Source organism: Lagenorhynchus albirostris, chromosome 8 (assembly GCF_949774975.1).
Source record: "Lagenorhynchus albirostris chromosome 8, mLagAlb1.1, whole genome shotgun sequence".
In the NCBI taxonomy this organism is placed as follows: domain Eukaryota; kingdom Metazoa; phylum Chordata; class Mammalia; order Artiodactyla; family Delphinidae; genus Lagenorhynchus; species Lagenorhynchus albirostris.
In genome coordinates this window covers 18,755,035-18,767,593 of record NC_083102.1, presented here as the reverse complement: position 1 = coordinate 18,767,593, position 12,559 = coordinate 18,755,035, and the positions used below count along the sequence as shown (strand labels likewise).

Sequence of the window (12,559 nt, the reverse complement as noted above, 5' to 3'; positions counted from 1 at the left end):
CCTGACAGCAGAAAGTGCTTTTGAGGATGTGGAGCAACTGGACCTCTTGTACATTGGTAGTAGGAAAGCAAAATAGCACACAGCTGCTTTGGAAAACAGTTTAGCAGTTTCTTATAAAATTAAACGTCTATGTACCACATGATGCAGCAATCCCACTTGTAGATATTTACCCAAGAAAAAGGAAATTTTATATTTACACAGAAACCTATACACGAAGCAGCTTTATTCATAATCACCCCAAACTAGAAACAACCCAGATGTTAGCTGGTGAAGGGTTAAATTGTAGCACATCCATATGCAGGAGGCCACTCAGCAATCACGAGGAATGAACAGCAACATGGATAAATCTCAGATTGAAAGAAGCCAAACCCCAAAGGCCACATGCTGCATGATTGCATTTATATGGCATTCTGGAAGAGACAAAACTGTGGGGACTGAAAATAGAGCTGTGGCTGCAGGAGCCTTGGGGTAGAAGAAGGGGTTGACTTCAAGGGTGGCACAAGGGAATTCTGGAGGTGATGGTATTGTTCTATAATTTGATCATGCTGATGCTTATACAACTGGCTGCATTTGTCAAAACTCATAAAAGCGTACACTAAAACGGGTGAATTTACTGTTTGTAAATTATCTGTCAATAAACCTGACTCAAAAAAAAGAAAAATTATGGTTAAGCCTATAGTTGCATCATTGGGGATGATGCCCAAGGCTGTGGCCATTTGTTTAGGAATATTTCTTGTTACCTGATGCCAACTCTAAGCATAACAGAATCCTAACTCTGAATTGTCATTATGTCTACTCCCAGTCAACCTTCCATGTCAAGATCAGACAGAGAACCTAAAACAATCCCTAAGCTTACAGAACAACCTGTTTTCAACTATGCCTGCCAATGGATGGTGCAGGGGGGTTGTTTTTAATAAATACCTGTATGAGTGGTAGAATTATTTGGCCTGCAACGTCTTTCATTACAGCTTAATACAGAGGTTATGGAGTAGCCAATCCTTACGCATCTCAGAGTTCCTTGGCAGTTAATGATACCTACCAAAAAGAACCTAAGAATTTTACATTATCAGACTGACTCGGGGCATTTCAACATAGGAATGTACTCCTTCCTCAAACTCACTCAGATATGTCCTCTGTGACAGGTATCACGTCCTGTTCTGAACCTTTCCTCTGCAAACTTCCATGGCACCCTGGGTACACATGCTTCTGAGTGAGAAACTGTCATCTTTTGGTCATTTTTTTCTTGGTCATCCCCATTAGGCTGTGGAGTCTTTAATGGCACAAACTGTCTTACATTCCCAGGGCCTAGCACAATTTCTAACACACTCATACATGCTCAGTAAGTGTTTTGGTTAAGTAATAGGTTAACAATAGTAAATATAATATCGCCAGCCCCCGTGCTCTCTACTCCTTCTATGTAGTAGCTCCTCGGAGCACCTTATGAGGTATGTGTTGTTATCATCCCCATTTTACAGATAAGGAAACTGAGGCCTAGAGAGAGAAAGTAACTTGCCTGAAGTCACATAGCTAGTAAATGGCAATTGAAACCAGTTTCAAAGATCTGTGACCTCTGCCTCTCATTTTCACTACAACAGTATCTGCTTGAAAGAGATAATGCTTTTCACTCTATGCAAGCAATCTTGTCATGGAAAGGATTTTAGAGCTCATCTACTCTTCACCCCCCATGTCTGGATTAAACAAGCGAGGATCACAGAAGCTGACTTGTTTGAGATCACTCAGTTTTTCTATAGAATAACTTAGAAGGCTTTCTGGTGAAAAGGGGGAGGGATACATTAGAAATTACAGGGCCACTGCTGTCTTAAATTTTGGGGTGCTCTGTCACAAGAAGATGGTTATTTTCATCAGAAAGAGTTGTTACTAACTGCTTTCCCCATCCCTCTCCCTTTCAGGGTTCACTGTTTCCACTATCTCATCCCTCTAGCGAAGGAGGGGAACTACGCCATTGTCGCTAATGTGGAAAGTATGGATTATGACCCTCTGGTGGTCAAGCTCAACAAAGATATCAGCGCCATTGAGGAGGCCATGAGTGCGAGCCTCCAGCAGCACAAGTTCCAGTATATATTTGAAGGTCAGACCCTGCCTCTGTCCCTGGGAGTTTGGGAGGAAGGAAAGGTGAAGGTTTTCCTGATTTTCTCTATTACTGAAGTTCAAAACTTGTAGGAAAAGGTTGTTGATTTTTTGTTTGTTTTTCCTTTTGGTTTAAAGCTGCAGTGCCTAGCCTCTGTGTGTGTGTCTAGGTAGGCAACAGTATGGCTTCCATCTGCTCCTTCTTCATAAGGAGATTTAATCCGAGGTAAGGCAGATGGCAGCCAGGCTGCCTCATTGACATGCTGCTCATGAGAGCTGGGTAAATTTGTGGAGTGGACCACAGATTAACTCAAGAGAAGCTCATAAAGGAAAAAGAAACACACACACACCATACGGAGATAACCCTGAAAGATCCCCTCGTTGGCTAAAAGTATCACTGGAACAGGAAGGTTTCTCTCAGAGAATGAATTGTTGTCTGAAAAACACAGAAACCTCTGATTAGCAGCAGTTTTAAGAAGGCTGCATCCATAAATGCCTTCAGGGTCAAGCAAGTAAGGAAGGGTGTGAAAGACAGTACTTTCCAAAGGCATTCGCCTTCAACATTTAAAAAAATGCACCGCCAGCCAAATCATTTTCATGATTAATTCCTCCAAAGGACCCCTTTTAGGATTTCAAATTATATCCCCTTTTATTCTTGTTCTGCTTGGTTTATATGTGGACTTGGGGGCCAAAAGTATCTGTGGCGTCTCACAGAATTGAGCCAGTGTCATTTAAAACAATTAAGAAGGTACTTAGCGCAAAGGATTGTGACAGCCTAAAGATGGAAAGAGAGTGTCAACGTATGACCATGTCTTGCTTTATGAAATGGTCCTGTTCTAGCAAATGTGGACCCCTTGCCCCCTAAAAAAATCCTGTCTTCCCATTAAATTATAGTGATGGAGATCTGTTCTCACGGGGAGTATCCCTAAAAGACTTTAGCCAGAAAGTATGAAAAAAGGTTAGCTATTAGTCAGCCCCATGGCTCTGTGAATTGGAGACTGCAGCAATACTCTGTAGCTTGACGGTACAGGGCGCATCTAAGAAATCACTTTCCTGACTACGCAGAATTCCCTTCGGGCTCTTGACAGTGGTTCTTCCAAGCCCCACATATCAACATTCACATCCCAGAGGTTTCCTCTCATTTTGACCAGACATTTCTTAACATCTAATTCTGCTGGGCAGCAACATCTTCTTGAGATACAGGTATAATCCTCTGACATAGAAGATATTTTAGCTATAAAAAAATCATAAATTTGAGAATTCCTATTTAAAAAGCTAGCTACCCCTCTGTGATATCACTTTCCAAGTTCAAAAGGCATAACATTGAGTTTCCCAAGTTGGGGAGGTGGCAGTGGTCTCAGTCTTCTTGGTGTGTCAAGAAGGAGTATTTAATCTTTTTTTAAGGAGTATTTTAATCACAGATATTGTTTAGAATTCCTGATGTATAGTGATAATACAAAGCAGACCAACTTTTAATTGGTTTATTATTATAACTGCTTATATGTAATTGGTATATACATTTCTTTATTTATTTATTATTCTCTACAAGCATTGCATTGCCTCATAGCCTCCAAGTAGGGCAGACCACACTAAAGCACTGCAGAACAAAATTCTGCGTGAAGTTATGGGCTCAGGAGAATCACAGCAAAATAACCTACAGAGATTGTTCACATAAACTGTCCTGCTTTAAATGTAAAATCCGTGTGTGTGTTTCTTTCCCTTCGAGTGAAAAGCTTTTTACTTCGCTTTCAAATAGTAGCACATACACACGAATTTGTGGTCTTGAAGCAACACTGGGTGAGTGTAGCTGAAGCAAGAGACAGTGCCTTCTCCTGTCCTTTTTCTATATTTATCCGAATCAAGGGAAAACTCATTCTGAAGACAGAAGGAGCCATTGACCCTGAAATTACGCCCTGAGATAAAAATAGTAGGCCGCTTATGACTAGTCAGACTAACTTTAGAATTTTGGGGAGAACATCTTGCCAGAGTGCAACTTTGTAAGAAGAAGAGAAAAAGAAGGAAGAGAGGTTTACTTACTTCCAAGTATTTAGAATTAAAGTCTAACTTCTAAGAATGGTAACCCACATGTGCCTCGGGTTGTTCTGAACCAGCATTCCTCAACTTCATCACCTAGGGTAACCTGAATGGGACCTCTTAGTTTGTTGATGTACTACCCAGCTCTTTGCTGAATTTCATAGACCTTGAGAACACATCACCTAACGATACCCCAGAGAAGTGCACAGGCGTCTTGTAGGAACTCCACAGTTAATGCATGATCTGCTTTTCCTTTGCACTTTGTTTCTGCTTACATTCTCTCCAGTTACTACTTTAGAAGTATACTCCATTATCAGTGTTGAGGTGTAGTACCATGAATGCCAATAGCCCATTATCTTATTTTTACTTATGTAGGTTGCCAATCAACTTTTGAGCCAAGAGTACACCCCTACTTGTTTTGTAGGAGGAAAAGGAGACCAAACAGATCATCATATTTACATGTGTTCTTCTCTGCTTTAAAATAACTGTACAGAAAAACAAGAGTTCTTTGCACGTCAGTAGTTTAAAGCAACCTGGCATGTACTCTAAGCCCTGGAATGGTGGCTTTAACTGTATATGGCAGTGCTGGAGCTGCAGATATACCAGTTTTTTTGCCAGCAGAAAGTCTCCCCATTTGTAACTACTTGGGCACTGTCTAAATACTCTGAAATCATTGTAAGATCAGCTGGTCCAACCATCAGAAATAAGTTTTCCTTGGTCATTTAAATTTTCTGAGCAGTAGAAGAGAGAAATCCTATGTCGGTTTATGCAAGATGGCACTAATCTGTCTTCTCTTTCCTCCCCACTGCCCTGTGCTGATCCCTCAGGCCTAGGACACCTGATCTCCTGCATTCTTATTAACGGCGCCCAGTACTTCAGGCGCATCAGTGAGTCTGGCATCAAGAAGATGTGTCGGAACATTTTTGTCCTTCAGCAGAATTTGACAAACATCACCATGTCTCGGGAGGCAGACCTGGACTTTGCAAGGTAGGAGGAAAGATTGGGCTCAGTTCCTGTACCAAAGCCAAGGCCTCATTGTCTATCAAGTCATTTTTTAAAATGGGTTCTAAGTACTTAAAAACTTAGTTTAAAAAAAAATGAGGGCTTCCCTGGTGGCACAGTGGTTGAGAGTCCGCCTGCCGATGCAGGGGACACGGGTTCATGCCCCGGTCCGGGAAGATCCCACATGCCGCAGAGCGGCTGGGCCCGTGAGCCATGGCCACTGAGCCTGCGCGTCTGGAGCCTGTGCTCCACGACGGGAGAGGCCACAGTGGTGAGAGGCCCGCGTACCACAAAAAAAAAAGAGAAACAGAAGTGATGGATGTTAATTAAACTTATTGTGATTATCATTTCACAATATATGCATATATTGAATTATTATGTTTACATCTAAAACTAATATGTCAATTGTACCTCAATTTCAAAAAAAGGAAAAAAATGGAACAAATAGATGTACTTTGGTTATAGAGAAGGTAATTCTCTAAAATTCTATTGGATGTTTAACAACTCTTAAACAGGTAATTTTTCCTATTGTCGAACCTAAGTTCTTTTACTACAGAACTTTAGTAACTTTATTTTCTAATTGTAAAAGTAATATATACTCATTGCATAAAATATGTAATATAAAATATAAAGAACAATATATAAACATTAGTCATAAACTTTTAATCTAGAGACTATGATATGTGATATACTTTCTCCTGGTTTTTGTACATGTGCTGTGTGTCTAGGTGAGTTCTCATGGGCATGCATATCATTTCTCTTTACAAAATTGTTAATGGGTTTTTTACTCATTTAATTGCATTTTCCTATATCAATAATAATCTGTGAAAGCATGGTTTTTCCCGTATCCATTAATATCCCTTGAAAGTATTATTTTTAACACCTGAACAAATGTTCCATGGAGTAAGTAAACCATAATTTAGTTATCTACGTATGCGCAGACTTGTAGACATTTGAATCTTTTACATTTTCTCTCATCCTAAATAACGTGTTGAATGTATTTTTACATGAATCTTTTTCCTCATCTCTTCTATCTTTCCCAGTTGAAACCCATCCCCCCTTCTTTTTTTCATTGGGGGGAAAATGGTCACTCATCACTACTCGCAATGTTACTTTATGTAATTGAAGGTTGTTTTTTAAATAGCATTTTCACTTTCTCTTTTCTAGGGTTGCTGATCTCAGTTTTTAGTGTTTCCTTATAGTACACTTTTTCAGATACAAGAGTTAATTTTATTCTCTCTTCATACGGTCTCAACACTAGCCATACCTTTTTTAAATCAGTGGACCTTTGGAGCTTTAATGAAAACTCAAGTTTTGAACAGGTTGGATAATGATTATGGTGTTGGTGCTTTATTGACGATTATACCTAGATGAATTATTCCATGAACTCCTTTATGGCGAGGAAGTCTTTTGTTTTTAATAGTCCAGAATGCTCCTACCAATATTTAGTATTTCTGTGTTTTTTCACTTGATTTTTTGATTCTTGCAGAAGTTCAAGAAAAGTTGAAATAATTCTTCTTAAGGGGATGATGAAATGTTATATTACTTTGACAGTTATTAAGACATCTATGCTACGATCTTTGTTTTGAAATCGTATGACCAAGTATCTTCACTTTTAACCTGTCTTCTCCAATCTATCACTCCATTTGTTCCACTGCTACCCTGTTGTTCTGCTTTTCTGTCCTCCTTCCCTGTCTTTCTTTCTATTTGTGTGTGTGTTCATTAAATTCCCTATTTTAGGCTAAATTTGTTGGAAAGCGTTCCTTGCTCAGATTAGGGAAACCAGGTGTGACTGAATGCTGCATTTATTTGGTCTCTCTGATGGAGAATGATCTCATTATTGAATTAGTCTATTCATAATAACATTGACAAGGGGAAGATGAGAACATGGAGGCCTGAGGGATACAGAGAAGCATTACTAATTCTCTGAGGAATATAATTCCTAAATTCAATCAACCTTTTTTTAAATGATTTTTTTTTATTTAGCTGAAATAAGTAAATTAACACAGCTTTTGGCAGACAGTATGGGGCCCGAACACATAGTAAAAACACTAGCATCTGAATAATGAAATGTTGACTGGGCGGTGTTGAGGGTGGCATCGATGGGCCATATACCGGCAAAGCAATTCTTCAGCAAAGCCATGCCTTTCACAGTTGGATTTGGGAGTGGTATCCAAGGAAGTGGGTGTAAGCTGAAATGTGACCTCTTGGGAGAGGTACTGCTGTTACTACTCTTAATGGATTATGAGAGGAGATAGGCTAGCTTAAGTGTATAGCATTGGATGACTCTGTCCTGATCTCAGCTCAAAAGACACATCTTTACCAGACTGGTAAGCTCCAGGAAGCCCAGATTTTTTGTTTCCTCAGTGCATGGACCAGAGTAAGTGCTCATTTTGTGTATTGGATGAACAACTAGGTATCAAATCAAGGCTTCTTTTTGTGGTAAAGAATTTGGATAATGACAAAGTTTAGTTTATCTTTAATGCCTTGAACGTTTTAACCAGCTGACGTGGGTCAGTTTTCTTATTGGCTTATGAGAAACAGAGTATCTCCCTTGCAATTCTTTCTTTGTAGAGAGAAAGTATTACAAAAAGGAGTACTACACCCCTACTATTCATAGTCTCTTTCTCCTTCATTTTCTCTCGCTCTCATACATACACATATACATAAACACACTTCATAGCCTTATTTTTTTCTGTTCTTGTTTTTGGTAGGGACAGGTTTTATGAAATGGGCTCTATCAATTCTACTGAATGTGAAGCTATGTAAAGTAAATATAACAGCGATACCAAAATAGCCAGAAATAATAGACTGTAGCAGCAGTGTGTCTCAGCATTCCTTAAGCAATGTCTAATCAAGCATAGACAGCATCTGTATTTCCAGCAAATCTCTATAGGAATGTAATCTTCTAACACAGTAATTAATCACTAGTTGCCATGTGTCAGAAAACTTATTTAACAAGAAGTTGCAAGGCTCTTGTAGTTTTTTACTTTCATAGCCTTCCCGGCCAGTGGAAAATAGAACACTCCTTCCATAATAAAGAAATGAGAGATCTGCACTGATTCCATTTATGCTGACTCTTTTACTCAGTGGTATTGTTGAGTAGTGGTAAACCACTACTCAGTGGTATTGTTGAGTTGTCTCTTTTTTCATACACACCTTTGCTCCAGCTAATCTCTAATAGGGATAAATCTTGGGTAAGCAAAGGATCAAGATAACCTATAACATGACCAGAATTGCAGAGAGACCCTGTCCCCTATGGTAATTTTCTCTGCTATGGTTTTGACCCAACCGCTGATTTTTCAGACTCAAAAAGAGGCTTTGTCCTGGAAAATCACTACAGACTAACTAGAAAGTAGAAGGCCTTTTTTTTTTTTCCTGGATGTTAATTAGATTTATTGTGGTGATCATTTCACAATATATACAAATATTGACTCGTGTTGTACACCTGAAACTAATATAATGTTAGATGTCAATTATAACCCCAATAAAAAATCACTCTCTCTATATATATAGATATAGATATATGTGTATATACGTAATATAGTTTTATGTACACACATCCATTTAGTTCTGTTTCTCTGGAGAATGCTGAAGAATACAGGCAGTCACATTTTGTATTTTTAGATTCCTCATGAGAGAAGGTTGGCCATTCCTCAATATTCCATTGTTTTCCATGTTCCAATGTTTCCTGCACTGGTTTTCCATGTAAATTTCAGAATATCTTTGTTGGAAAAAAAAAAGATATTACTCTGTGTGTGTGTGTGTGTGTGTGTGTGTGTATAAACATAAGCAGTTCATATACAGAGAATTTTTCCAATGTAAAGGATCTTCATTATATTTAAACTCACACTCTTTTATGTACATCTAGAATACTCCTACCTGTTAGCTGTTTTCCTTCACTTTTGCTCAGTAATCCTTTTCTTGGCTAGTTTGCTGACGTTTTCCATCTAAGATGTGCAACAAGATTGATGGCCTCAAACCTTCAACTTCAGCTTTCCTCCTTTTGCAAGTTAGGATTGGGTTTGGGTCAACTCTGGGTCAAAAATATATTAGATTAGTCTTTTCAGATTGTGTTTAGATCCATATATCAAGAACACACTAAAATTGAGATGGCTTCCTTGGCTGCCCTCTTAAACCATTCGACCTTTTAAGATTCTGTTAGCAAGAACACTGTGGTGGAAGTCAAACCACTCTTAAGGTGCTAGAGTCCTAGCTTGGAGCTGTGTTACTTTAGGTAAATCAGTGAAGTTCTCTGATGAAAATTGCACTGCCTACCTTAATGGAACTCAGGAACAGATGATATTGGATTTGGAAAATTAATTTGTAAGCTGTCAATGAATATCAAAGTGTATTAAATTTTTCTTCATTTCCTAAATAAATGGTACTTGATTTGTAGTACTACACCCTATCTACCACTTCCCATTTTCACATTAAATCAAAATTATAATCTCTTATATCCTTGTTGTTGGATAGTGAATAGACATACTGAAACCTCTAAGCATATTTGGAGACCTGCATTCCTTTATCTGCCCTATACAACTTACCTAGTGTAGGAATAAACTTCAAATTTGGGGAAAGCTGCTCATTCCTCAATTCCATGGTAGGGTCTGAAGCATTCAGAGCAAACAAAAATGCAATTAGAGTGATTCTAGTGTGAGGTATAAAAGACCAAATTGGCAGCCTCTCTTTTCTCATTGAATGGTTACTAAGAAAGCCCTGCTTTTCCCAGCATAGGTACTCATCATCTATTTCCCATGATGTAGCAGAGTTATGATCACTCTTAGAGGGATACTAACCAAGTGATTTTGTTTTTAATGATGGGCACTCTCTGCTTCTAGATGCCCCACCTCTCTCTAGCCCCAGTCCCTCTTCCCGCAGCTCCAGGTTAGCTTTGAAGCTGTTCTATATATGCTGACTTAACCAGTGAAGCTCTATATCTCCCATGTATAGTGCCCATACTGTGAAGCAGGAGCATCTCCACAGAAGATACCAGAAAAATCTCACTGGTAGAGAAGGAACCATTTGGTACCCGGGGACCAAAAGAGAAAAAAAATCTTACCTGAGCTGCCGCCTCTGAACATAAGTTTATATGGAGAAGTACAATACACCAGTATTTGTTTAACTCAATAAGAGATTGAATCAAGAAAGTGAAAGACAGCCAATAGAGTGGGAGGAAATATTTGGATATCATATATCTGATAAGGGACTCATATCCAGAATATATAAAGAATTCTTACAACTCAATAATACAAAAACAAATAATCTAATTAAAGACCAGATAAAGATATCTCAGTAGCAATGAGCATACCTAGTAACCCGAATCTGGTTTCTAAGTACTATTCTTCAAAAAAAGAAAGCAGGGATCTTGGGGGAAATGGCTGATTGTAGGACTGGAGCAGGAAATATACAAGATGAGCCTGGAGCATCTTGTAGTACCAGAAAGTAAGGAAGTACTAAAAACATGCACACACATAACACATTGTGTCAAAGAGGCACAGGAACCAACAGAAAGAGCTCCCAATGGCAAAGTTGGCATAATCTGAGTAAGAAAATAAATAAAGTAGTACCGAATTATAACCCAAAGTATAAAATAAATATCCATAAGTCCATACTGATATAAATGATTGAATACATTGGTAAACGAGGAAGAGACAAATCTGTGCAGAGGCATTCCAAATAGATTATGTAGCTACCGTACTCTAAAGGTAGGGGAGGGACTTCCCTGGTGGCACAGTGGTTAAGAATCCACCTGCCAGTGCAGGGGACACGGGTTCGAGCCCTGGTCTGGGAAGATCCCACATGCCGTGGAGCAACTAAGCCCGTGTGCCACAACTACTGAGCCTGCGCTCTACAGCCTGCAAGCCACAACTACTGAGCCACGTGCCACAACTACCGAGCCCATGTGCCACAACTACTGAAGCCCGTGCGCCTAGAGCCAGTGCTCTGCAACAAGAGAAGCCACTGCAGTGAGAAGCCTGTGAGCCTCAACAAAGAGTAGCCCCCACTCGCTGCAACTAGAGAAACCCCACTCACAGCAACGAAGACCCAATGCAGCCTAAATAAATACATAAATAAATAAACTTACAAAAAATAAAGGTAGGGGAGCCAAACATTCCACTTCTTAAGGTAGGTTTCACATAGTGACTTCCTTCCAGAGAGTACCTATGGAATGGGGGAGAGTAACATTATAGTGGAGAAATCTTACACACAGTATTTCAGTCAGGCAGTCAAGGTCAGCATCAACATGCATAAATCATACATATAATAGAGAGAAAAAATATCAAATAAATTCGAATACATGCACATCCTACAAAATACCTGTCCAGTACTCCTCCAAACTGTCAAGGTTATCAAAAACAAGGAAAATCTGACCAACTGTTGTAGCCAAGAGGAACCTAAGAAGACATGACAACTACATGTAATGTAGTATCCGGGATAGGATTCTGAAACAGAGAAAGGATGTTAGGTAAAAACTGAGAAAATGTGAATAAACTGTGGACTTTAGTTAATAATAATGTATCAATATTGGTTCATCAGTTGTGATAAATGTATCATACTAATGTAAGATGTTAGTAATAGGGAATCTCGGGGTAAGTTACATGGGAAGTCTCTGTTCTACTCAATTTTTCTCTAAATCTAAAACTATTGGGGAAAAATAAAATTATTAATAAAAAGAATAGGCAAAGGATTTGAATAGACATTTCTCCAAAGAAGATATATAGATGGCTAATATACACATGAAAAGATGCTCAACATTATTTGTTACTAGGGAAATGCAAATCAAAATCAAAATAAGTTACCACATTACACCCACTAGGATTGCTACAATCAAAAAGAGACAATAGCAAGTGTTAGAGAGGATGTGGAGAAACTGGAACATTCATACATTGCTGATAGGAATATAAAATGGTGCAGCTGCTTTGGAAAACAATTCATCAGTTCCTCAAAAAATTAAACATAGAGTTACCACATGACCCAGCAATTCTACTCCTAGACATATACCCAAGACAAATGAAAACTTATATCTCCACAAAAACCTGTACACAAATTTTCATGGCAGCATTATTCATAAAAGCCAAAGAGTGGAAACAAGCTAGGTAACCATCAACTGATAAATAAAATTTGATAAATCCATACATACAATTGGTATCATTCAACTAAAAGCTAAAGTACTGATGTATAATACAACATGGATGAACCCTGAAAACTTTATGTTAAGTGAAAGAAGCCAGTTACAAAAGACCATATATTGTTTAACTCCATTCATATGAAATGCCCAAAATAGCCAAAGTTATAGAGGTAGAAAGGAGAGTGAGTAGTGGTTACTTAGAGTAGGTGGGTTGGAAGGAAATGGGGACATGGGTACAAGGTTTCCTTCTGGGGTGATGAAAATGTTCCAAGACAGATTGTGCTGACAGTTGCACAACCTTGT

At 38.7% G+C, this 12,559-nt stretch overlaps 1 protein-coding gene across 1 annotated transcript in view; it reads left to right on the top strand.

Moving 5' to 3' along the window:
- EXOC4 (exocyst complex component 4) overlaps window positions 1-12,559 on the top strand; it is an 815,814-nt gene that overhangs the window by 754,500 nt on the left and 48,755 nt on the right. The window contains exons 16-17 of the mRNA XM_060156642.1: window positions 1,911-2,089; window positions 4,950-5,109. Coding sequence (XP_060012625.1) covers window positions 1,911-2,089; window positions 4,950-5,109 — 339 coding nt within the window. The remainder of the gene's footprint in view (window positions 1-1,910; window positions 2,090-4,949; window positions 5,110-12,559) is intronic.